This window comes from Lutra lutra, chromosome 14 (genome assembly GCF_902655055.1).
Source record: "Lutra lutra chromosome 14, mLutLut1.2, whole genome shotgun sequence".
In the NCBI taxonomy this organism is placed as follows: Eukaryota; Metazoa; Chordata; class Mammalia; order Carnivora; family Mustelidae; genus Lutra; species Lutra lutra.
The window spans coordinates 81,029,635-81,056,936 of NC_062291.1; the positions used below are offsets into that span (position 1 = coordinate 81,029,635).

Below are 27,302 nucleotides of genomic sequence, written 5' to 3' on the forward strand. Positions count from 1 at the left end.
ATTTCCAAACCTGTGCTATTTTACATTTTCAGCACTGTTTACAAGTGTCTATTGTCCCACTTCTTTACCTAAACTTCATACTGTCCCTTTTCCTTAAAGCCATTCTGGTGCCTATGTGTCATATCTCATTGTGTATTTTGTATTTTCTTGATGACTAATGAAAGAGAACACCTTGTCTTGTTCCCTAAAACCACAGGGCCTTTGTACATGCCATTCCCTTCAACCTGGGATTCTTCTTCCCCCTCCAGCAACCCTTTGTCAGATAACCTCATGGCTTCTCATCCTGCTTCAAGTGTTAGCCCAAGTACCCACCCACGGGGAAGTCTCCTCAATCTACAGTCTGAGGCAGGTTCACTGGGTTAGAGAACTGCAGTGTTATGCCTCCAAAAAGATCATGTCCTCCAAAAAGATATATACAAATCCAAACCCCTGCATCTTCAGAGTGTGACCTTCTTTGGGAAAGGGGTCAAGGCAGATCAAATCAGTGCAGAGGAGGTCAGACTGGAGTAGGCTGGGCCCTAACTCTGATGACGGATGTCCTTACAAGGAGGGGAAATCTGGACACAGAGACAGATACACACAGAGGGAAGATGGTAGGGGGACCACCCTGTGACCCTGGAGACTGAGACGTGATTGGTGCAGCTATCAGCCCAGGGAACCGACAGGATGCCCCGGCCACCGAGGCTGGAGGAGGCACAGGAGGAGCCTGGCCTCATTCCCAGAGGCTCTGGAGGGAGAGCAGCCCTGCTACCACTTGGAGGTTGGCCTTCCAGCCTCCAGAATCGTGACAGAACAAATCCCTGTTGTTTTAAGCTGCCCAGTCTGCAGAGCTTTTGCAGTTGCCAAGGAAACGAATATGCGGGGCTTCCTTCTGAGCGCTTAGCCCAGGCTCTAGTCCCACCCTCCCTGGTAATCTTTCTTTTTAATAGTCTCACTTCCCCATTTGATTATCAGAGGCCAAAAAACACCAGAGGCATCCTTGACTCCCCTTCTTATCTCTTGCACCCCTCATCCAGATGTCATCCAGCCTCATCCTGCTTTCAAAACAGCCAAAGTACAACCACCTCCCACCACCACCGCCATTCAGGGTGCCAAGCCATGCCCCAACAGACCTCCCTGCTTCCACGCTGCTCCCCTAAGTCAACACAGCAACCGGGTTTGTCCTTCTCACCTGGAAATCAAGGCATGTCATTCCTGCACCCAGCAACTTGCCAGGGCTCCCCCGACTGACCTAAGAACAAAAGTCAAAGGCAAAGTCCTTCTACTGCTCCTCCCCTCCAAGGCTCACCCTGCTCCAGCCACAGCAGCCTCCTGTTCCTCCAGGGGAGTGCCACACAGGCAGTCACCACAGGACCTTTGCTCAAGACATTCCCACTGCCTGGAGGTCTCCTCCCACAGTTGCCTGACTCCCTGATGACCTCCTTTAAGCCAACTCAGCCTCAGTACCAACTCCTCGATGAAGCCACCCATGCATGCCTTTAATGACAGCTCATCTCCTCCCCAGAGCCTGCCCTCCTGACCCCCGCTGCCAGCTCTAAATTTGGTGTGTTTTCTCTCCATAACACTCACCACTTCTGCTGCTAGAAAAGCTCTATTTTATTACATTCCCTGCTTTCGTGTGCCTCCCCCACTAGAACGGAAGCTCTCAGATGGCAAGGATCTATGTCCGTTGGGTTTCCAAAGTATCCCGAGCACCTAGACAAGGCCCAGATCATGGCAGGTCCTCCCTAAATATTTGCTAAACTATAGGACCATTTCTATTCTTGCTCCCACCGGAGGTGGGTTTGTGTTCATGAAATCAATCAGTCGACGGATCCCCCAGTCAATGAAGTGTCTGCTCTGATCTTTCTCTTCTCTCTTCTCCTCTCTCCATCCCGCTCTACCATCCCCTCCTCATGCAGGCTTCTCTACCCGCACACTGTTAGGAGGCCCAGAACACCGACTGACCCCCACCCCGTCCACATCCCCGAGACAGGCAGGCCCGCCTGCGCGGGGTGGGACAGACCACGCAGAGGGCCCGCCCCCCATGAGTCAGTATCCGTGGAGGCCCAGTTGGCTCGTGTCAGGTGAATGGATGTGAGGCCCCCACCCGAGACTGCTGGTGGCCCTCGGGCCCCTCTGGCCCTGCCACAGTGAAGGTACTAGGCGGTGCTCAAGCCGGCGGCCAGGGCAATGAGTCACGGGATGATGCCAGCTGAGGCCACAAGCAGGAGAACACACTGAACCTTCTCGTGAGTACCGGAGATAACCAAGGGCGAAAATGCGGCCAGAAACCTTGAGGTTGAGTCTCAGCTCGGCTCTCATTAGCTGTGAGGCTGGGGCAGGCCATTTAACCTCTGACTTCAATTCCCTTATCTCCAAAACAGTTTCCCTCCGGGTATATTGAAGCTGAAATGAAATATCAATTTCATGAGATTTCATAAAATAGTCAAGAAAATTCACATAAGCAAGTAACAAAATCCACATCTGAACCAGAAAGGCCTGTGGTTCCTTAATAATCTGTGGTTCCCAGGCCAGGGAGCCCCAAAGGGCCCCTTCCTTTTGTTTCCCTGTTCTCCTACTCTTTGCCTTCTCCCACTCGGGTGTTTATGACGCAAGCTTCTGGAGAATAAGAACGGTGCATTATCACCATTCTGGTAAATTCTCCTTTTCAATTTTCCAAGAGACTCATGATTTAGAATGTTTGGTCCTGTTATTCCCATAAAAATCCAAACATCCAAAATTCCAGCATTTTGGCCTCTAAACCCTGTCTCCAGACTGCTTCTTAAAGCCACACAGAGCAGAAAATCCCTTTATCAGAGCAAGCAGGACATTCCTTGGATTAGAAGCCACCCCCACTAGGATTCCTTCCGCCTCTGGTGCACCTCGCACACTCCCAGCCCCCACCCAGGCCCTGGAGAGTTAGAGCAGCATTTTGTGAGCCAAGAATAGCCTGGAGGCCGAGCGCCCAGAGAAGCCGGATGACCGGGTGGGACAGACAGGCTGTGGGGTCAGAGGACTCTGGGTGCAGAGGACTCCGGTGATAAGCAGGAGTGGGGTAGACACGGGATGACATGGGAGAAAACAGTCCTACCCCAGGTGGCCCTCACATTGGGCAAAGTAGGGCACCAGGTGTCTCAGGACCAAAGGTGACAGACAGACAACAGGACGGGCCCGCACACATCAGCTTGGACACCAGAATGAAACCTGGTTCAATGTCCCATAACCAACTTCAGGCCTTCCCGGGACAGGGTGGGGTGGGGGGGTGCATCTGAAGCCACAGGCATCGGCCATCTTCAAGGCTTTCACCTCATTTCAGGTACAAGAAGATTATCTGAACGTCGGAAGTGGATCTTAGTATCAGAATCCAGGTGTTCCAGAGAATTCCTTGAGGGGAAGGACTACCAAGAGGAGCTGTGGCTGGCTTCACAGCGGCACTGAGAAATGGCTCGGACAGAGGCTGTCATTACAACCAGACATTTCCTCCTGAGAGAGGGACCAGCCCTGAACATCTCTCGGGGGTCAAACTCCAGTGAGACAAGACATGGGCCACAGAATGCCACAGGACCGTGAGCAGGCGCCACAGAGACATCTGGAGGTATGCGTGTAGGGTGGCAACTTTTTTCTTGTGACCTCAAAATGTCAACTCTTTCCTCAAAACTCTGATCTGCACCGACTGTCTCGTAGTCCCGGCTCCAGGCAGGAATTGTGGTGACATCCTGAGTTCCAGCCACACCCTTCGGGTCCATGTCAGGCTCCTACTCACCAACCACAGATGTAGAGTCTTGAGAAGGAAATCTAAACCCAGTGCTCTGAAGCAGCAAGTGCTACTCTAATTTGCTCAAGGATTTGCAGCAATGAAGGCACCCAATGTACTAATGGGGGGCGGGGGGGATCCCTCAGGGAGTGGCATGGTCTTGGACTCCACTTTGCTTAGTTTATGAGCCATGGGAAATCTTGTGGGGGTCTTCAGAAGATTCTGCAAGGAGAGGACATGTGACAAATTGACATTAAATGACCCATCTGGGTGGAGAGCCACCTCCTCAGACCGACCAGAGGCGAACGATGATCCAAGAGTGACCACAGAGCTCACCGCTGAAACGTTCTCTTTGAGACTTCAGATGTTCGGTTCTGCTCTGCCTGTGGCTGCTCCTGAAGCAGAACCCATGGTTGTTTCCAGATGAGATCACGTGCTCCCAAGAGGGTTGGTGTTAGAGGATTCCAGGTAGTCTGGAAGGACAGTCACAGGTGAGAGGACAAGCCTTTGCCCTCCTGCTGAACTGGACCTCTTCCTTGAATTCCTGAAAGATCTATCTTCCCTCGACATGAAGAAATGTGAACAGAGTTTTGTTTTTTTTCTCTAAACTTATATTATTAAATAAACATCAGTAAAATTCTACTTGTTAAAAAAAAAAGAGGTTATAAGTGGAGTTATAAGGTGCTTTCATTCTTCCAAACTCTTCTGCTTAAAACGAGGAAAAAAGAGTGCCACAGACTGACTGTACTTGTTCCCTCAAAGTTCGTATGTTGAAACCAAGCCCTAAAGCGATGGTGTTAGGAGGCAGGGTCTCAGGGAAGTGACAAGGTCATGAGGGTAGAGACTTTGTGAGTGGGATTAGAGCCCTTATAAAGGAGGGCTCCGGAGCCCCTAGTTCCTTCCACCACCTGGGAACACAGAAGAAGGTGAAGGAGGTAGCCACCTACAAACCAGGAAGCCAGGGTGCTTTTCAGACACCCAGTCCACCAGCATCTTGACCTCGGACTTCCCAGCCTCCAGGCCCATGAGAAAGAAGTCCATGTAGTTTACAAGCCCCGGAGATGGGAGATGGTCAGCGAGGCTCAAAAGGACGAAGGCAAAGAAAAGAATGTCTGCTGTAATGTGGCAAACACAATTCCGTAAAAGCTCCATCCGGGCACTCTGAAAAATGAGGTCACAGGAAAAACAAGAGTTCGAGCCAGAATACTCAAAAATCTATGGAATCGGAAGATTAAAAAAAAAAAAAAATCCATCCTAAAAAACCGTGGCACACTTAAGAAAAAACATGAGCTGCTTAAAACAATGAAATACAGCCACAGTGATAGGACTGGAGTTTGAAAAAGAAAGAAACTACAAGTGAAGGCAGCACGCTGGAAGGGGGTGGGAGGAACGAGGAAGCAGCCAGGCTTCGGGGACAAGGGCGAGCGGGGAAAGGAATCAAGCCACAAGCACCCAGAAATAGAGCACCCGAGCCCCCTCGGGTTCAGACAGGTGCAAACACGGCATTTGGAAATCAACGAAGATAATTCTTTCTTTACTCTGTGGGATCCTCACGTTGTGAGAAGGTGGCAGTGCTGGTGGTGGGGCCTCGATTCGCTGATGAAGACACCGAGCCTCAGACAAGGGGCCTCCTGCCTAGAGCCGCTGGGCTGATCATGGGCGGAACCAGGTCGCGCGGCAAAGCCTGCCCCGTGCGCCCGGGGACCGCAGCGGAGCCTGCGGGGCTGGGCCACCCCACTCACATCCTGAACCGCGGCAGCTGAACAGTTTCTAATTCTGACACCTTGACGTTTCTCACACATCAAATCCCATTAGCGGGACACACCTACAAAATACTCTGAAGCCAGATGAGAAGATATTTTTAACCCGCACTTCAAACGGCATGCGTGGGAAGGTGTGTTTTAGAACACCTGTTGGCAGTGAAATCAGGCTTCATGGGGACTGATTCGGGAAGTTAGAACCACAACAGGAGCCCGACCTAGTCATTATGTCCCCGTGGGGGCCGTGCTGAAGGCCCTCACACAGCTTGCAGGCAACACTCCGCTCTCTGCGGTTAACCCCACCTCACCCGCGGGGGTGGGGGGCACCCAAGGGCTGGGGGGCAGTGGCTGGCCTGTCAAAGCAGCTACCTCCCATTGTAAGAGCACGTGCAGAGATTTTGTTCTCAGGGCATTTGGGGAAATGGTAGGGCACTGGAGAGAAATAATAAATCCACATAAGGACAAACAGCCCTAAAGAGGTTTTCAATGACTCTCCGACTTCCTCCTGCCTTTAGTCAGGAGGGTGGGTCTGTCCACACTTGAGCTCAGGGTGCCTGCCTTCTCCCTGGGCTGTGCCTCCTTGGGGCGAAGGATGAAGTAGCCGGGAAAGATGACAAGGACCAAAGGACAGCCCAGCCGGCTGCTCCCTGCTGGATGACAGTCCAGCAAGGGGACGCCTTGTGGGGTGCAATAAAGGCAAGGCAGGTCTTCACCTGAACCCCTCCGGGCACGTCCTGGGTGCTGAGCAACGTTCTGGGCTGGGAGGAGGGGAGAGGAGAGACCAAGCCCCTTCTAACCTGGGGATTCTGCTCAAGGAGGGGCAGGCAAATAACACCCAAGGAAACAAGTCACCCGCATTCAGGGAGGGACAGCACCCCATAAGAATTAAGAGGGGACAGTCACACAAGCCTGGCTGGAAGTTTCCAAGAGAACCGAGAAGCTACAAACAGAAAAGTGAAATGATCCAGCAAATGTTTTAAAATTATAAATCACCTAATTTCACTGCTCGACAAATCCTATGAGTTCTTAGGACTCCTTCTTCTCTGGTGAGGCAGTGAAGGCTTGGAGCCATAAGATAATAGTTCCAAGGCCCCAAAATCCAGAAGTGTCAAGGCCAAGGTCTGAACTCCACGTGCCTAGGACCCCCGCACTATGACACCCCCACCCTATGCTCCATCCGCCCACTCCAGGAGTCGAATTCCCAACTGGAACAACATGACCCCCCCCACCCCTACCAACAAATTCAGGACTAACAGTGCCTTCCAATTTTTGACTGAAAGCACAGGTAACTGTGAACACTGCCTCTTTAACAAAGGTAATTGCACTTACAGAGAGAGCGTTCAAGGCGTTAGCTGACAGCTCCTCTCACTGCTGCATGAAAACAGGCCCACAGCCATTGGGACGCAGCCCCGCGAGCCTTCACTTAGCTTCCACGGAAGCCCGGACCCTGTTCACCGAGCCGCAGGTGCTCACGTCCCTACGGGTCATTCTTGTGAAACCTGGAGACTTCATCCTCTTGAGAAACACAACGTCCAGTTGTACACAGCCCAAGGTTTCTTATCAGCTCTCATTAAAAAACAGCCCTACTTACACAAACCAAACTTGGGACTTCACTAATGTTGGTTCTAGAAACATGCTGCCGGAATCCTGGCCTGCAAAGTGCTACTGGTTGAGCAGCTTTAAGCTCTGTGGATGGGGCTGAGTGTGGAGGGAGGACAGAAGAGCGGGCGCGGCGAGCGGGGGCTCGGATCAGACACCCCTGAGCCCGCGAGCTCCTGGCCATGGGCCTCGTCCGCCCTTGCCGGTCCCCAGCGGCGCAGCAGCCGCCTGCAGCTTGCTTTCGGGGACCGCCAAGAGCATGAGGTGTTGGCGCGGTGCTCAGGCGGCCCAGGTCTCAGGGATGAAGGACCACGTCCCTCCCGGGAAGCTGGAGGAGATGGCGCATGCGCAGACGGAATTACACGGAATTACAGAGCAGCGGGGAGAGATGCTGAAATACCGAGACGCACACAGGACAGAGGGTGACCATAATGCTGAACTGGGAAGGGAGGGAACAGCAGGAGCCGGAGCAGGAGGCAAAAGGCCCCCTGCATGGGCCGGTGCTATAGCGCCCCTCCCCAAAAGAGACGCCAACTCGCTAACCCTGGGACCTGGAAACACTTGGGCTATCTGGTAAAAGGAAATGAAGCTTGCAGATGTAATTAAGATTGCTTGAGATGGGAGGTGATCCTGGAGCATCCACGAGGGCCCGGTGTCATCGCGAGCTCCTTAAAAGTGGAAGAGGGAAGCAGAAGAAGGACCCAGAGGCTTAGGAAGAATGCAGGCACCTCTAGAAGCTGGAAATGACAAAGACACAGACCCTCGCCTCCAGCTCCAGAAGGAGCACGGCCCTGCCCTCACTGTGATTTAGTCCAAGGGGGCTTCTGTCCTCCAGAACTGGAAGAGAGTAAGAGTGCGTGTGGCCCACGTGGCTGCATTTATGATATGATGTGACAGCAGCACGAGGAGTCGATCCTCACGGATCCTGCAGGACTTACGCAGCCTGGCAGGATGGGAGGGCAAGGGGTGGCTGGCAGGGGGACTTGCCAGAGGAAAGGCAAGAAGCCAAGAACTGTGCGGTGTATCAGCTGTGCAGGGAGGAGCTTGCCTGCCTGGAGCAGGACCTTCACAGTAGTGAAGGCCAAGTTCGCATGACCCTTGAGCCTCAGAGAAGGAGGCCGAGACATGAGGTGCTGGGCCCAAGAGAGCCACTAAAGGTCTGACCTGGGGAGAGCCACAGAACAGCCTGGAAGGGGTGTGGATGCTGGTGAGAATCACTGGTAGAGGGGAAGAGGACAAAAGCACTGGTTGCTGATGTGGCTGGAGGTCAGCGCCCCCCTCCTGCCCAATCCAGAGAGATGACATGAAGGGGCAGAGCCCAACAGGTGGAGGCAGGCCGACCCGGCTCCAGGTACCAGCAGCCTTTGCACTAAAGGTTTTTTGCAGAAGACACATACCTGAAGTCTCCTGTCAGGCTCTCCCTCTAGGACGAGCATCTGAGGCATCACCCTTCCTGGTGGGACATGTGGGGCTAATGCATTTGCAACACTACACAGGGTATGCGGCCCAAGCTCAACGAATCACAGGCTCCATCTCCGGCCAGAACAACAATCAAAGCCACCAGAACCCTCCTGTGCCACTGGTACCTGGATGTTGAGTCTCCCTCGGTGTGCCCCGAGGCCGTAGCGCTTGGAGGTAGAGGCGTGAAGCTGGAAGTCTGTGATTTTTAAGGTTTCCAGACCAAGAGGTGGGCAACCTAGAAAGGACAGTGCTTGTTAAAAACAAAGACAGATGTTCAAAGGCAAGTTTCTGGTTTTCTAAATCTGACCTCCCCTTTTCCCATTTGCCCCTGAACCGCCCCCCGCCCCGGGGTATGTCCGGCATGTCCAGACAGATGCGCTCAACTCCACCATCAACAGTGTGCCAACCGCCTTTCTTTTTTTTTTTTTTTTTTTTTAAAGATTTTATTCATTTATTTGACAGAGAGAGATCACAAGCAGGCAGAGAGAGAAGGGGAAGCAGGCTCCCTGCTGAGCAGAGAGCCCGATGTGGGGCTCGATCCCAGGCTCCTGAGATCATGACCTGAGCCGAAGGCAGAGGCTTAACCCACTGAGCCACCCAGGCGCCCCCCAACCGCCTTTCTTTTCGGCACTTCCTCTCTGGCTGTCTGTGCTCTGATACTCCTTCTCTCTGTTGCTGTCCCTGCTACTGTTTGAGGCTGTTTCCAATTAACGACTCAGCCAGGGAGCGCTATTGGTCAGAAATTTCGGAGCAATCCCGTGGTTGAGTTCTGCAGATTAATCAGAACATGTTGATTTTGCTTCAGCAACTCTGGCCTTTGTATTGTGCATGCTAATAAGCAAGGCCATATAAATAGGAAAAAAAATCTATTGTTTTCCATTCTTGGCAAAACTGGCAGTTTTGAGAACAGCTACGAGCTACAGTGTGGTCCAAGCTGCTCCTGAAATAAGACGCTGGCACGTGGGCAGACCCCTGGCCAGACTCCCTGTCCAGACCAGCGTCCCTGCGGGTGAGAGCTTTAACAACAGCTCGGGGCCGGATCCCATGGCCTCCGGACCCCCGAACTGTTGTTCTCACTGCCCAGCCCACATTGGGGCTGGAAGTCTCCGAGTGACACTATCTGTCTCCTCCGATCTGACCCTGGTTAAAGAAAATACCAACTCTGGGGAAGAAGCAAAATCTATTTCTACTAGAAGTGTGAGAAATCCCTCCTGTGAGAGGCACGTTTGAAAATCTGTGCGGCTCACTGCTGAGATCGGTGTCCTCAGGGACCTGAGGCGGTGCAGGTATCTGTCCATCCATGACAAACCCTGGCAGGGAACAAAAGCCCTCTGGCCTCCAGATGCTGGGGGAGATCGGCAAGACAGGAGCTGCGACCGGTGCTCTGCAAACCGCTGGGGACAAAAGTCAGCCTGAGAGGGCCGCTGTCAGAGGGACTCAGACCCACCAGGCCCCGAGACACTTTCTAGTCCTCCCCTTGAGTCCTCAAGGAGGAAGGCGAGGCCCGGAGACTCAAGGTGAGCCTTCCCAGGCATCCCTTCCAGCAGCAGAGCTGGACCTTGGATGCTGGCCTCCAGATTCTTGGCTCCAGGCTGCTTCCTGATCCTGCCACGTCTGCCATATGGCTGCCTGGGCTGGTTCACATGCACCAGCCATCTCTGCTAGGAGGAGGGGGCAGAGGTACCAAGGCCCAGAGTGGTGAGCAGCACCAAGAGGGGAGTAACGGTGCCCCTGCTGCCCACTGACACAGCAGGAGACCCCAGGAGGCTTCAGGTGGCACTGTGAGCAATGGTGCTCCAGCTGGATTCTGCCAGAGGGGGCCGCACCTCAAGTGGGGGGCCAGGGGAGCAGGAACCATGCAGTGAATGGGGGACGAGGGTGTGGATCCAGTGGGGACCACAGAATGAATGGGGAGGGCATGCAGCCAGGGTGGGATATGGCCCGGGGGATCTAGGCAGCAAGCATGCCTGAGCACCCAAGGCTGACCTCACAGAGGGTATTCTAGTTATCATAACCTCCTTCCCTCACTAGGATCTGCCCTGGGCACTTTCCCAGCCTCTGATGCACATGGGTGGCATTTCCTTGGTCCCAATATTAAGAGATTAATTCTCCATCATGCCTACTGGAAACTGACCAAGTGTCAGAGCACTGAGCAAAGATATTTTACACGCTTACTCAGAAATCCACGTGGCCTGCCTCCACCAGTTGTGCTTGGTCATGGAACCTATTCGTGCTGACCCAGCAGTAGCCACACCTGCCCCTCTGCAGCTCGGTCCCTGGGCTCAGGCTGTGAGATCCAGAGCCTGAGCCCCCACGCCGTCCCACAGTGGCCTCAGGATGGACGGCACCTTCTTTCCATGCTGCTCGCCTCTCTGGGCCATATCCCTCCAGCCTCTCAGACCTCAGTGGTCATTGGTAGGCACCTGAGGCCCTGGTCGAGATTCAGGGCAAGGACTGAGGGTCAGGATCACTATCTATCCTCTCTGGGAGGTTAGATTCCGGGATGTTCTTCAACCTGCCTCTCAGCCATGGCCCTGACCCTGGGCTCGGGGCTTCCTCAGCTAAAGATGCTGCCCACTGTCCCCAGTTCTTACTACCCTCCTACTGCTCCCCTCTTCTCCTTGTCACCTAGTCCCAGTCCACCCTGCTTCAGTCACATCAGCATCCGCAGAGAAACCCACATCGCCTGGGCCCGGACACCTCACTGGCCGGTCAGTGCTTCTGCTGGACGGTTCCCTGTGTCCTGGCAGTGGCCTCTGCATCTCGATTCTGCCAGATACGCCAGCTTTGGTTTCAGACCCGGACAGAGAACAGGGAATTGGTCTGTCCCTCCCATGTCCTGGGGCTCCGTTCAGAAGCCCGGTCTTCTCACATGAGCATCAGGAATTCAAAAGGATTCACTGCCATTTCAGTGAGACTGTCTCACAGCTCTGTCAAATGTGTTCACATCCCCTGATCCCTCCCTCTTAGCAGAAAACACAGCAAGTGCTGAATTTCAGGTACTCCATTGAGCAAACCCTATTACTCATTTAGGTGGTCAGGTGGACAACACAAATTAAATATTATTTATTAGTTAAATAATGAAGAATAATTGTTACCCAAAGCATTTCTTCCAGGAAAAGAGAACATCTCATATGCACATGCATACTTTAATTCAAAAAGGAACCGAATAAGATTGCATATTCACCAAGATCACTCTTACATTGATAAGTGGATGCCCCACACATCCTCTCACCAGGATACACAAGGTGGGGAAGAAAGTGCCCAGAAGTGGGGTGTTTATCAACTGCACATCTAATATCAACCCAAAAGCTCAATGCCAGCCCTCTCGAGGGGCTCAACCATCAGGCCCACAAAGCAAGTGCAGAGTCCCAGAGTCAGCACCGCTGTCAGCTGCCCCATCCGACAAATGTCCACTCTCGCCCACTCTTGATATGATGTGACAGCGTGGGCCAGAAAAGTCACTCCTTCGGTCCACAGCACAGCTGATGACATCTTTGGTGAGGAGCCCAGATAAACACACACACACACTCAGACTGCACTCAAACACTGGCTTCCCTGAATCCTAATAAGGATGTTTTATTCCCTTACCAGAAGACACCATCTTCAGAGAATTTGGTTTTGTTTGGAAGCCTTGTCTGTCACCCATGCCATTACTAAAGACACTCGAGGCAGCCCCACACTGAGAAAGGCCACAGCAAAGTCACCGACGCACGGAAGTCGCTGGGGCATCTCTGGCTGTTAGAAACCAACAGTGGTTAACATAAGCAGGAATGGAGATTGTTGGGGGCATGGTAGGAAGCTCCCAGAAGGGGCCAAGGCAGGGACACGGGATAGGTGCAGGGGGAGCCCCAAGAGCCCTATCACCCAGCCCGCAGAAACCACGGACCATGTGCCCCTGGAGGACCAGACAAATCCTGACAGCACTTCCCGCCACACCACCCCGCCTCAGTGGCTGCACGCAGCGTCACACCCCTCCTCCCAGAGAGGGCCTGGCCCCCCGCATCTCCAGTCTGCCCACCAAAGTCAGGTGCTGTAGGCAGGGGGCGGATGCCAGTCTCCAGCTCCCCGCTGCGCACGCGTTGGAGGGGGCATTTGGAGCCTGCGCTGCCCTGCGGGGTGGGGTGGGAGGTCCCACACCGCCCCCGCTCCCCACCCCCCCCCCCCACCCCCCTGGTGACATGCGTTCTCCAGCCCCACGTCCCCCTCCCCTCTTTTGGATTTTGCATTCTGCACTCGGGCTTTGGTCCCCAGGCACGGTGGCTCTCCTCCTTCGGTGGCCTCCTCTCCCTCCCCAAGTCCGCTCCCTCTTGGCTACTCCCAATCCAGAGTTGCTGCAATGTAAGTCTTAGTCGGCTCTGGCTGCTATAATGAAGCCCCATGGGCAGGAGGCTTAGACACAGAAGTTTATCGCTCGCCTGTCTGGAGGCTGGAACACCCAGGATGAAGGCATCGGCACAGCTGCCCTCTGCTGGGGCGGGCGGGAGGGTGCTGCCTGGTTCTCAGCCGCCACTTGTCACCTAGCCACACATGGTGGCTCTCTGGGGTCCCTCTCAGGAGGGCACTAACCCCGCTCATGAGGGCTCCACCCTCAGGACAGAAGCCAAAGCCCCTGCCTCCTCAGACCATCACCTTAGGGGCTAGGATTTCAACCTGGGAATTCTGGGTGTCAGGGGGTCCCAAATATTCAGGCCCCAGCAATGATATTTCTGTTTCTCCCCTTCCTTCTTCCTGGTTCAGGGAGCCTTTTCCTCCCCTGCAGCTCAGGGTTGTCACCCTCCAGCTCCCAGAGCGTCGTCCTTCCCTTGCCCCTGAGCAGGTCACACAGGTGCCCCGGTTGCATCCACGCAATGACAGACGCCACCTCCGCCAGCAGCAGTCAAGTCGCTCATTTGAGGTTTCAACTCGGGACCCTCCCGTGAGTGTCTCTGAAGACCAAACCATTCCACCACCTTCCATATGTGAGTCCTGCTTGGCAGCAGCAAGCCATCCCGCTCCGGAGGTGACTGTCATCACGGACGTGTCCCCACCGCCTTCCACAGCCCACTGCTGAAGAAGCTCTCCAAGGCTGCGGTGACTTTCTCCTCCTCCAGCAGACTGTCCCTGCACACTCAGATGGCAGAAGCCCGGGGAGGGGTCACGGAGGCGCTTATGCTGTCTTTACCTGTGGAATTCCCCTCTGTCCCTCTGCGCCCCCCCCCACTGGAACTTCTCCTTCCTCAGTTCTTCTGTTCCCTTCCTGCCACGACATGCCTGCTTGACGTAGGCTTTGCCTCGATTCCCATGACCCTCAGTGAAATTTGGTTCAACACGCATTTCCCACATCGCCACCCGCAGGGCTGGGGCACCACCATGCCCGCTCAGCTCGACAGAGACACAAGCTACCCCAGCTGGGAGCTCCCTGCCTCCCAGGAATCACATTTGCAACTTTTTTTGTTTTTTAATTAATACAGTGTTTACACATAAAGTAATATATTTAGCACAACCTCTCTATCCTACCTGCCTTGATGCAAGGGTCGACAAGGCAAAAATCCTAGCCAGTACCATGTTATTGTGGACAACAAGTTCCTAGGCCTATCGTAATGACTTACGTTGAAGGTCTGACCCAGGGATCTCCACATTTAGGAAAATGAAGGGTTTTCCTATACTGAAGGACAGGACAGTGGAGGACAGCTCAAATAGCTTTTGATTTAGAGCTCCTAAGTTAATTCAAAATACAGAGCACTGCGATGTCCGTACTAAATACTTAACTCGGATGAATTTCAGCATATTTCCACCTGATTCATTTCTCCCCTCTTCTTCCTACCCTGCAAACATCATCCTTAAGGCTCTCGGCAGGTCTGGTTAAGGCCCACAATGAGCAAAATGAGCTGCCCCTCCACCCGCAAAGCAGAACAACACTACATTGGAAAGAATACTGCGGAGGACAATTAAGAAACCACTGCCAAGCACACTCGGCCGATCAGGAGAAAGGTGGAGGTAGGAAATCGAAAACCTACAGAACAGTCCGGAGGCCTCAGACCCAGTCAGGTGAGGCTTGTCTCCCCTGTTGCTACGGCACTAAAACTCCCTCAGGTCCCCCACACTGCAGAGGCCTACAGAAGGTCCCGGGGACCATTCCTCCCTCCAGCTGCACTCCAAGCTCTCAAAGTCCGAAGAGTCATACAAAGAAAAGGAGCCGGAAATGGCAGGCTGACCACATCTGGCCACCAGGCTCCATGACCTTGGGCCAAAGCTCCAGACCACTTCCCACTCCTTGAGGTGACATCTGGAGAACTTCAGTGACTCAGCTGGTCCCTGGTTTTGGGCACAATAGAGGACTGCTGCTAACATTATAACCCCAGGGGCAGAAAGCAGCCAGACAGAATCCACAGGATGAATCAGCCTCCGCATCTTCAAAATTGGAACTCGGGGAGAGGCAGAGAGGGTAGAAAGGAGACAAACCATGAGCCCAGCTCTGGTCCCTGGCTTGTCCGACTGCTGGAGAGGAACAAGACAGTGATACTCAGACCAACGTGAGACTTCTCACTGGCCGCCTGTGCACCGCAGAGCTCAGGAAAAACAAATCAGAATCTAGAATCTGCTACCAGTCAACAGTCCAGGTAACTAAGGGCATTTTCAGAGAGCTAATACTTAGAACATGTACCCCTCCCACCAGAACCAGACAGTCTTGCTGAAAGAACTTCTGGAATAAGGAGCCAGAGACACAGAGACCCACAGACACGCACAGCAGATGCGAAGAGTTGAGTACGCTATGCAGTACTTACTTCCTCCAAAAGAAGCCCAGAGAACTCTCCAACCGAAGCACTCCAGCATTGTGAGGTTAGAGCAAGGCTAGAACAAGAAGTGAGAATTCCTTTGGTTTAAATTCTCAGAGAAACAGCTTGCCCTGTCCAAGGAGCTGTCGGCCACCATACCCCCCCCCCACCACGGAGGGCTCATCTGCACCCACCAGGACACTTCACCGAGGGGCCGGAAGTGCTGCCCCAATGAGCGAGTAGAACAGAGAAGAAACAAGTGCTTCCAAGCTCAGTAAATGGCCACGATCAGAAAGTCAAAAGGCTGGAAGCCAGAACTGAACTATGCCTGTGTTACAACCAAGACCGTAATGTCAATGGAGATCACTGCCAGGCTCACAGAGAGCTGGGGAGCCTCGGGGAAGCTGAGCACCCCCAGTCCCCAGCCCAGCCCCGGCCGGGCTGCACGGAATCTGTGGGCCAGGGATCCCGCAGGGTCCCCACGGCAGCCACAGAGCCCCCCGCAGCACTGCTCCCTGCTCCTCCTACAGAACAAATCCACAAAAACTCCTATATGATCAAGTTCTTATTGTTTCTAAAAGGACAAAGAGTAATCCTCAGAAGCAGGTGGGGGAGGAGAACGTGAAAATGGGCGGGAGAAAGAAGACTTCAGGAAGATATTAGAGATAAGAGATGTGTCATAACCAGAAGGAAAGAGGGTGACAGTCATCAAAGATGACTCCACATGGCTCCTAAAGGCAGTGTGAGTCTATGAGAAGGCCCTGTGTCGAGCGGGCACCGTCCACCAGGACTGGGGCCTGTTCTACCTCCCCCCTCTGACAAGCACACACACACACTTCATTCAGTGTGACCCAAGCTTAAATTCTCTGCGTTGCGGCCACCTCACAAAACAGCTATGGGCAGGCACAACGCACTGGTCTCCCAGTGGAGGCCCCAGTGGTCCAGAGTTACAGGGTGAGGTCCTAATGGAGAGTGTAAGTTAGAATTCTGGGTCTGGGGCACCAACATCCCACCCCCAAAACCTCAATCTGTCTGGGGGGCAGCCGTCATGACAGACAAGTCACGACAAGTATTTTAAAAGACTAAGGATGTGGGGAGCGATAGGGCAAACGTGCAGGCAAACTCCCTGAGCCCGATGCTCTGAAGGCATCTTGTGATTTCATCTCCCCAGGGACAGGGAGAGAAGGGCGTCCTCATCCCCATTTTACACGTATACAAACAAGACTGGAGGAAGCTTCCACAGAGTTAAACAGCTAAGTATGCGGGTTATAATTTAAAGATCAGGTACGCCGTACGAGCCCAGGCACGGCTGGGACGCCACCTGCTTGACTTGAAAAGCCAAGAGTGGGAGACAAATCCAAGTTTCGTGGTGGTGTTTGGGGTCACGATGGAGAAAGGCAGTGGGGCTGTGCCGGGCATCCCCAGCTGGCTGAGCAGAGGCCCAGGCCAGTGGGCCTTCTGTGATCATCAGCTCAAAGCAGAGCGAAGAATTCGCCAAGACCTCGAGAGCACTGGCGGGGACAAGTGCACTGCCCTACTGTTGCCATAAATCGAAGAGCTCTGACATATGACGTTCTGTCCCTCACCTTTCTGGAGCTGACATGCCCTTCCATGGGTGAGAAGGTGGAAGCAGCCCTACTGCGCTGGAGGGTGGGTCTGTGATGGCTCCTGGCGGGTCTCAGACACGCCCAGCTTCCCAGAGGGGCAGGTCCCCCCTCTGGGTCTGGGGAAAAGGAGTTCATGTCAGCCCTGTCCAGCCACCCTCAGAAAGCACCTCCCTCACCGCAGGCCTCCTTCTCCCAGCGTTCTCACGGTGGCCCAAGACCAGAATCAGAACCTCCTGGGGAGCTTTAAAAAACACTGCGGTTTAAGGGTCTCCTGGGTGGCTCCCTCATTAAGCATCTGCCTTCAGCTCAGGTCAGGATCTCAGGGTCCCGGGATCAAGTCCCGTATCAGGTCTCCCTGCTCCGAGGAAAGCCTGCTTCTCCCTCTCCCACTCCCCCTGCTTGTGTTCTCTCTCCAGCTGTCTCTCTCTGTCAAATAAATAAATAAAATCTTAAAAACAAAAACAAAACACTGCTATTCAGAGCCCTCCCCAGAGACCCTAAAGAACAGGACTGCAGAAGGGCCCTGGTCTCTTCGGTTCCCAGGTGATTGTGAGACCCTCAGAATCTGGCTGGTGTCTCCTCCCTTAAAGCTACAGAGGCTGGGAGCTTGCCTTGTGCTGGCCCTGTGGCTCAGGGACAGGAAATCCTCAGGGAGCAGTATCGGAGGGCTGAAGCCTCCTGCCCAGACCGTGCCCAGGGCACCTGCATCACAGCGGCTCTGACTTCTGATCTGGTGGCTGCTCACTGAAAGCCTCCAAGACTTGCTCCCTGACACCCACCTCTCTCATCCTACCCACCCCACCCCTGTTTAGAAAAGACACAAAGCCTCCTGTTCTCTCCCCTGGGGCAGCAACCGCGAGTGTCCATCCCTGGAGCCCCAAAGCCATCAGTATTTCCCAAGTAAATGAGCGAACGTGTTTCATGAGCCAACAGAACTTATCATCCTTAGCCCACACGCTGCGGAAAGCTAGTATTTTGTTCTTTCTATGTTGCTCATCAAGCCAAAAAAGGAGGAATTATGGTTTCAAAATTCAATCACCTGCTGATTATCCTTGTGAATTTTTCCATATCCAAGGACCACCTGTCCTCTTCCTTTGTATTTTTATTTAAATCAAGAATTTTAATGGAAATAAGTGACTGCAAAAGGAAGTCTTTTTCTAGAAGACAACAGAGGGAAATGTCTTCGTGATCTTGCAGTAGGCGAAAGAAATTTAAACATGTAACAAAAAACACTGAAGGAAAATACTGATGATTTGTCTGTATTAAATTAAGAACATCTGTTATTCAAAAGACACGGTTATCAGAGGTGAAGGGTGAGCCGGGAAGTGCAAGAAAGATATTGCTGTGTGTACGTCTGACAAAGGACTCACAGCCACAGTGTATTTTTAAAAATTTTATTTATTTATTTGACAGAGAGAGAGACAGTGAGAGTGGGAACACAAGCAGCGGTAGGACAGAGGGAGAAGCAGGTTTCCCACTGAGCAGGGAGCCCGATGCAGGGCTCGACCCCAGGACCCTGGGATCATAACCTGAGCCGAAGGCAGACACTTAACGACTGAGCCACCCAGGTGCTCCCATCCACGGTATTTTTAAGAAAAGCAAACATACAAGGGCACCTGAGTGGCTCAGTCAGTTGAGTGTCTGCCTTTGGCTCAGGTCATGATTCCGGGGTCTTGGGATGGAATCCTGAGTCTGGCTCCCTCCTCAGCGGGGAGCCTGCTTCTCCCTCTCCGTCTGCCTGCTGCTCTCCCTGCTTGTGCTCACTCTCTCTCTCTCACTCTGACAAATAAATAAATAAATAAATAAATAAAATCTTTAAAAAAAAAAAAAAAGGCAAACATACAAAAAACCCTCCTATAAATCAATAAGAAAAACAATGAGCCAAAAGATCCGAGCAGGCATTCCCAAAAGAAGATATGCTGATGGTGAATGAGTGTTGGCCATCTGTCTTCAGGAAAATGCCAGTCAAGACCACAATGAAATGTCGGGACCCACACACCAATATCAATGCAATTAAAAAGACAAATCAAATGTTGGCAAGGACACAAAGCAACAATACAGGTAGAGACGTGTTAGCGGGGACAACCCATGTGGAAAACTCTCCAGGGGAATCCACTCAAGATATAAATGCACAGGCCCTGTGACCCAGCAACTCTACCACGGTGCTGACACCCAGCAGAATCTCACTCACACATACACCAAAAGACTTACACGCAGGAATGATCCCAGAAGCACTATTTATGAGAGCCGAAAACTGAAAACAACCCCAACATCCATTAACAGGAGAATGAATAAGTAAATGGGGGTATATCCATGCCACAGAATACTATAAATCCTTGAAAATACACGGATCATAACCGTATACGATAACACGAAGGAATCTCATAAACATACTATTAAGTGAAAGCAATCAGACACAGTGTACGAGTCCATGAATATTAAGTTCAAAAACAGGCAAAAGGAATCTCTGATGGTGATTATCCTTGAAAGGGAACAGGGCTAGTGACTAACTGGGGTAGGAGGGAGGCCTCATTGGTCTGGTCACCTATTTCTTATCTAAATGGTAGTTAATATAGTGCATTAACATTAACCCATGAGTGGAGCATATGACAATCCAATGTGTTATGCTCTTAAGATTTCCAGACTTTTCTGTGTGTGTTACACTTCAATAATAATAATAATAGTAATAATAAAAAGACTTTGCTTTTCCTGACTGCTACAGCATACTAATACCAACTAAGTCTATTTGTCCAATTTTTAAAGAGAAGAAGAGAATTATGCTGAGTTAAAAAAGCCAATCTCAAAAGTTATATACCATAAGGTTTACTTCATCTAACATTTTTGAAAACACAAAATTGTAGAGATGGAGATCGGCCTAGAGGTTGTGAGGAGTTAAGGACTATGGGATAGGGTATGGGGCTAGGAAGGGATGTCACAAGGAAGCCCCACATTGAAGGCACAGCCCTGTATCTCTCTATGATGGTATTCCCATGAAATGACAGATGTGGTACAAGGACACAGGACTATACACACATATGCATACACACACACAGATAATGTGTGGAATCTAAATACGTTTTATGAATTTTGTTATTGTACCGCAGTTATGCAAAAGGTCAGCACCAGAGGAGGCAGAGTAAAGGGTACATAGGACCCATTTGTTTGCAACTTCCCAAGGATCTCTAGTCATTTCAAAATGAAAGTTTTTGTTTTGCTTTAAGATTCCTTAAAAAAAAAAAAAAAAAACTTTCTCACACCGTGTTCCAGGTTTTTTAACGTACCTTATAAAATCACCAGTTGTACAGATGTATCACAAACTTAAGAGAATTCTAGTTTAAACTTTTGCAACATCTCCCAAACATATCCTAAAAACCTACAAAGATTCTCAAAAGGAAAGAGTCTCAACAATGCTTCCACCTAGTGCCAGATGTGCAAGATTATTCCCCACAGCTGAGTCAGATGGAGACAGCTGGAGAAAAAATGGAGATGTCCAGAGGAGGGACAAAAAACACTTCATCCCTCTTGTGTGCCTCCATTTTGAAGTCCAGGGTCTGCAGCAACGAGAAAACTGAAAATTCGACACCATCTGTAGCTTGGATCTGGCTTTCTGCAGTGGCCAGGTGCTTGCCTCTCCTCCCCGACCCCCATCAGCTTTCCACAACTGCTTGGATCAGAAACTCTCAGAAAAAAACTGGACAGGAAGGAGGGACAACTGTCACACAGAAGGACACTGTGGGGCAAAGACAAGAACACTGATGACAGCATAGGAAAGTAATTACTGTTCTCCCACATATCCCATCAGAAAAGAGGATCTAAGAACTGCAGCCAGGAAAGAAATCAGCACCTCAGGGAAGCAAAAATATGTAGAAGATAAAGATCTGCTTGAAACTGAAAACTGTACAGAGCGTTTGCATGCCGACCCAGTCGAAACCTGTAGATCTGAGAAAGAGCTGCAACTGCCCCCCAGTGGAGGAAATCTGGCTGCATTTTGCCTCATTGAAAGATGAGTGAAGGGGGCACCTGGGTGGCTCAGTCGTTAAGCGTCTGCCTTCGGCTCAGGTGATGATCCCGGGGTTCTGGGATCGAGCCCCGCATCGGGCTCCCGGCTTGGTGGGAAGCCTGCTTCTCCCTCTCTCACTCCCCCTGCTTGTGCTCCCTCTCTCGCTGTGTCTCTCTGTCAAATAAATAAATATTAAAAAAAAAAAAAAAAAGAAAAAAAAAAGAAAGATGAGTGAAGCACAAACACCGAGGTGCCATCTGTGAAGGACAAAATTCCACAAAAAAGAACATGAGCTATAGCTCCCAAAAGACTTCAAGCAATAATGTACCTTTGAAAGTGATTTCATGTAATAATGGGGAAAATATTTTTCTTAGAAATTGTTCATCCTAAGTATAGAAAAAGTATTTAAAATAAGGCCAGGAGCACCTGGGTGACTCAGTCAGTTAGGAGTCCAACTCTTGATTTTGGCTTAGGTCATGGTCCCAGGATTGTAGGATCGAGAGCCACGTCAGGCTCCACACTCAGCAAGGAGTCTACTTGAGATTCTCTCCCTCTCCCTCTGCCCCTCCTCTCTCTCCTTCCCTCTCTCTAAAATAAATAAATAAATCTTTAAAAGAAAATAAGGCCAAATATTAAGAAAACTACAAACCCAAAGACAGAATTAAAACCTATGGAAAGAGCCATTATTTTTAACCTGGGATCTCTGCCAATGAAGTAAAGAAAAATAAGTGAAAAAGTTTAAGAAATGGAAAGAAAAAACAAAATTGCCATCATTTAGCCTACATTATGATTTGGTACTCAAATCCAAGTAAATATGCAAATAATTGTTTTTAGTAAGAGTTTAGCAATGTTGCTGGGTATAAATCAGCATAGAAAAAATTCGCCTTCCCGTATACTGGCAATAAAGAGTTAGAAAACTGAAATTAAAAGCATCACAACATAGCAGATATCTAAGAATAAATCTAATAAAGATGGGCAAGATCCATTGGGAGATACGTAAAAAGATTTAGCAAGTGGGGAGATATACCATGCTCATGGATTAGAAGACTTAATGTTGTAAATACATTAATTCTTCCCAAACTGATTTATGGAATCTATGAGACTGTCATCAAAATTCCAAAAGTTTTTGGAAAGATATTTGAAGATCCTGACTGGGTGGTGTAAATATATGTGCGTGCTCACACACGTGCACGTGTATGTCCATACAATGAGTCAAGAACAACCACAACTTTTGAAGAAAAACTAGGTCCTGCTCTACTGGATATCATATGTTAAAATGCTGTAGTAGTTAGAAGAGTAAGGTATTTCTAGCCATACCCATGTATGGGTAGAAAAATGAATTAATGATAAAGAACAGCAAGACTGAAAACAAAGTCATACACATATGGACTCTTAATCCCCAACAGACAGAGGTAGCTTTGCAAAACAGCATGGAAACAAGGAAAAAATAAAATTGAATTCTGACTTCATATCATAAATAAACAAAGTCCATCCAGGTATTTGAAGACCTAACTGTGGAAAATAAAAACAGAAAGAAAGCTTTAGAAGGCAGTATAAAATATCTTCATGACGTTGGAGTAAGAAGGGATTTCTTACACAAGTCACAAATAGTAGCAACCTAAAAGAAAAAAAAATCGATATATTTGGCTACATGATAATTAAGAACTTCTGTTCATTAAGATCCCACAAGAATGAAAAGCAAAAAACAGTATTTGCTACCAATATTATGAAATCAAAATTCAAACTCAGAATGGGTAAATCTATAAGGAAAAAAATAGAACGGAAATGTCACCAGAAAAATATTCAAATGACAAATCTATGAGAAGATGCTGAACCTCATTAATAATTAGGAAATGCAAATGAAATCACAGTGAGTCACCATCATACACCTGTCAGACTGGCAAATCCTAAAGTCTGCTCATAGAACAGTTATTTAGAATGTGAAGCCTAGAGCCCACACAATGCTGACAGGAAGTGAGAATGGCGTGCCCCCTGCCCCACGGAGGGAAACAATTGAGCTTTTGTTCAACAGTGAAACTAAACCCAGCCATTGCACATCTAAATGTATGTATACTTAGAGAAACTTAAGCCCTTGGGGGTTAGGATGTATGCACAGAAGTTTTCATGGAGGCACTTTTCATAAAATACAGGAACTGGAAATAAGTCAAGCATCCATCGGCACTGAAATGGATAAAAAAAAAATTGTTGTGTAGCCTTATGACGGAAACCCACCCAGTAAGGAAAATGAAGTAACTCAACAAATATAGAACGTTAATAGAAAATTATAAGGTATGTATGACTGAATATACATAGCATAATTCTATTTCTATAAATTTCAAAATCAGGCCAAACTAACTTAGAGATAAAACATAAGTGGTAAAATTATGAAGAAAAGCTGTTAAAATTGAGGTAGAAGTCATCTCTACAGTGGACAGGATACAGATGTGATCGAGAAGATTGACAAGTCTCTCCTTCTTGACTTTGGTGATGGTGGCACAGGGGCTAGCTTTATACATATTTGCTAAAAGAACATATATATCATTATTTAATTTTTCTATGTCTGCTTTATTTCAAAATAGAAGTAGGAAATAGCCTACATGAAGCAGTAAGAGTGGATATATTACACAGAAAATCACATCAGTGATGTGGTAACAAATTTGTCAAGATTTTGGAATGCATACTGAAAGGACAAAAAAAAAGGGACAAATAGTACCACCAATTTTTTTTGTTAGTGGAGGTCCTATAAAAGAGACAAAATTCCTTATATAACTTAAAATACTCTTACCATATGATCTAGTAATTGTGCTCCCTGGTATTTGCCCAAACGAGTTAAAAACGTGGCCACACAAAAACCTGCCCATGAATATTTATAACAGCTTTATTCATAATTGCCAAAAGTTGGAAGCAACCAAGATGTCCTTGCATGGATGAGTGGAGAAACAAACGTATGCACCATATCCAGACAATGGAATATTATTCAGTGATAAAAAGAAATGAGCTATCAGCCATGAAAAGGCATGGAGGATCTTGACGTGCATATGACTGAGTGAAAGAAATGAGAAAGCTGGATACTTCATGATTCCAACCACACGAGATTACAGAAAAGGCAAAACTCGGAAGACGGTAAAAAGATCAGTGGTTTGCCAGAGGATCAGGGAAGGGAAACAGAAATAAGTAGGCAAAGGACCTACTTATTTAAGGATTTCTAGGGCAGTGAAACCATTCTGGATGGTATTACAATGGGAGCTATGTGTTGTTATACATTCGTCGAAATCCGTAGAATTTCGTACAACACAGTGAACTTGCATGTAAACCATGGACTTCAGTTACGAAGAACGGGTCAAAATTCCCAAGAGGTTAATAATAAGGGAACCGAGAGGAGGAGCAGAGATATATAGGAACTCTCTGTATTCTGCCTTTATTTTTTTTCTAAATCCAAAATCAAAAACTTCTCTAAAATAAATAAGTAAATTGGCTGACATATTACAAAGCGTAAGTACATAAATGGCAAAAAGAAAATATATCAACAGAATGACAATGTCTTCCAAGTAAACCTTATCAAAATTAACTAAAAGAATAGGAAATCTGGGGTGCCTGAGTGGCTCAGTAGGTTAAAGCCTCTACCTTCGGCTCAGGTCATGATCTCAGGATCCTAGGATCGAGCCCCGCATCAGGCTCTCTGCTCAGCAGGCTTCCTCCTCTCTCTCTGCCTGCCTCTCTCTGCCTACCTGTGATCTCTGTCAAGTAAATAAATAAAATCTTTAAAAAAAAACTTGTCTTTAAAAAAATAAAGAAAGAATAGAAAATCTGATCAATTACCATGAAAGAAAGGAGATATATCAAAGAACTCCTTGAATGGAAAATGCCTAGTTTCAAAGAATTCAGAGTCCCGTTCTCTATAACTTTCAAGGAATAGATCAGTCTGTGTTCCTGCACTGTTACAGGTTTTTAAAAAATGTGTCAAGCTCAGGTGCCCAAATGAATGACCGATACGAAGTTTCCACGATGGAACCCATTGGTCAAGTCACTGTTTATTCAAGTTACCTTATTAAATACTTACCCCAATCTTACAGGTATGTCTAATTATTACCCCTGTTGCATAAACCTTTCAAGAGAGCAGTGATGACTCTGCGGTTCCTCTTCCAGAAGCATGAGTGCAAGGGGCGAGCGAGCAAAGACAGACAGAAGGAGGAGTGTGGAAATGTTCACAGCCTGGGAAGAACAGTCAGTTACGACTCCACCTAAAATGGAAACCACTTCACATCATGCCCTAAAAGGGTATTTGATGACCTAAGAACATAACAGTAGCACATGAACTGAGACTAGAAGGTTACAAAGCAAGACTAGTTCAATATTGTAGAAAGTGTGCGTGTCATCTACACACATACCTGGAATTTGTTCCTGATGCATGCATGTGCACGCGCGTGCACACACACACACACACACACACACACGGAGAGACAAGATTGGAGAGAGAGACTCCAGATGCTGACTGTGATTATCCCTGGAAGATAAGACTATGGGTTTGTTTTATTCCCTTCTTTGTTTTTATATATCTTCCACATTTTCTACAAAGTGCATCCACTACTTTCATAGTCAAAATGTTTTGTAAGCCAGGAAAGAAATCTATTTTAGAATAGCTTCCACTTTGAGTTAAGTTTCTAATTATTTTTTTTTTCAGTTTTAGGGTATGACATGGCAAACTCGGTTTTCTGCTAACTCCATCCTGAGTCAGCAACCCATAAGTAAAGAAGAGGATCTCGTCGCAGAAGGGCTGAGAAGATGGAAAGAAGATGGGCAGATTGTCACAGGAGCAAAGTCCGACCAGCAACAAGAAGCACGTGTGCTGGCCTCGGCGACACAGACTCAGAAGAGGTGCAGCTAGAATTTCTACTCTATAAATGGACTCCTGTGAACTTGGTCGCCCAGAAACCCCCACCCTGGGGTCAGCTGGGTGATAGAAATGAGTGGAGCCCACAGGTGCTCCTGAGCACATCAGAGCTCTGGGCCCTGACCCCTTCTCTGGGAGGTATTTCTACCCCAGCAAGCCCGCCATGGCCCGGGTTCCGAACCAAAGCTTCTACAGCCTGTGGCCCAGACTCGCCACACTGCCCACACGGCATTAACAGAACTCACTTTACACTCGCAGGCAGCAGCTAGGCCAGGACCCCTAATGGAACCCAGTGAAGGCCCTGCCACAAAACCATTGGAAGAACAAAAGAAATCTCTCTCCATTGCAAAGGCAGGCCAGAAAATCCTCATGAGACACGTTTCACATTAGAGACTGAAGAATAACTTTCTAGGCATGTTTGAGACAAAGTGGAAAGTGGGGGAGCTAGCCAGGCGTGGAGGAACCCTTGGTGTCCCAACTGCCCACATCCATCAGAATTCCCAAGAGAGGCGGGTCCAAGATGGATGTGACCCTGTCTCAATTTTGGCTACTCGCCTCCCCTCCCACTTCCAGAAGGATCTGAAATACCCCCAGAGATGTAACCGTGTATCATAGCATCTTCCAGGTCAGCCAGGACTCCCTCCCCTGCCCTCAACAGCTGTGCCAGATGCCTGAGGGAGACCAGAGCTGAGCCCCCAAGAGGCACCGAGCCAGCCAACACCGGGGAAAGGCTCACAACATGGGCATGGATGAAAAACCAACTGTCTCTGCTACAGTGAAAAACTCTCAAGTGTCTCACACACACACACACACACACACACACACACACACACACACACAGGGGGTCAACCCCCTAGCATGCTACCTGGCTGATGCCTCGATTCTCACCCAGCCCAGGCATGAGGAAGCTCCCATTCACCAACGTGCATCACTTTGGGAAAAGCGTTCTACTTCTATGATGGTGGGAAATCACGTTCCTCTCCTACAGATCCAAGAGCTTTTCCTGTGGAGGCCAGCCCTGCCCTTCTGGGTTGTGAAGAAGCCACTGGAACGTACGTTCAACACCTGCTCTGGAGCCCAGAACACTAGTGCAACACAGGGCAGGTGTTCAATAAATGAGCCTGCCAGTTTTGTCGAGTGCTGCTCCAAGTCCGGGTGTCTCCTGAGAAGAGGCAGGGGAGACTAAGCTCTTGACTACTCAGCCTCACAGAGGAGAAGAGCTGCCTGCAGGGATCATGAGGACGTGAGACAGGAAGGGACTGGGACTCTGAGGAGGAGGTGTAGGGAAATGAAAGAGAGGTGATCAGGGCAGTCTTCCTGGAGGCAGTGTTTGCAGAAAAGTGAAGTTCTGAGACAGGGTGGGCAAGCCTCAGCCCCTGGGATGGCCAGGTCCAGGCCACCACCTGTGTCTGTATGGCCAAAGAGGTAAGAATAGTTTTTGGGTTTTTTTTAAGATTTTTATTATTTATTTATTTGACAGACAGAGATCA

The 27,302-nt window shown here is 49.5% G+C and overlaps 1 protein-coding gene across 2 annotated transcripts in view; it reads right to left on the bottom strand.

Annotated features, from left to right (window-relative positions):
* CPXM2 (carboxypeptidase X, M14 family member 2) overlaps positions 1-27,302 on the bottom strand; it is a 127,458-nt gene that overhangs the window by 86,078 nt on the left and 14,078 nt on the right. For both annotated transcript variants that reach the window (XM_047703218.1, XM_047703219.1), the window contains exon 3: positions 8,682-8,791. In XM_047703218.1, the coding sequence (XP_047559174.1) occupies positions 8,682-8,791 (110 nt within the window). The remainder of the gene's footprint in view (positions 1-8,681; positions 8,792-27,302) is intronic.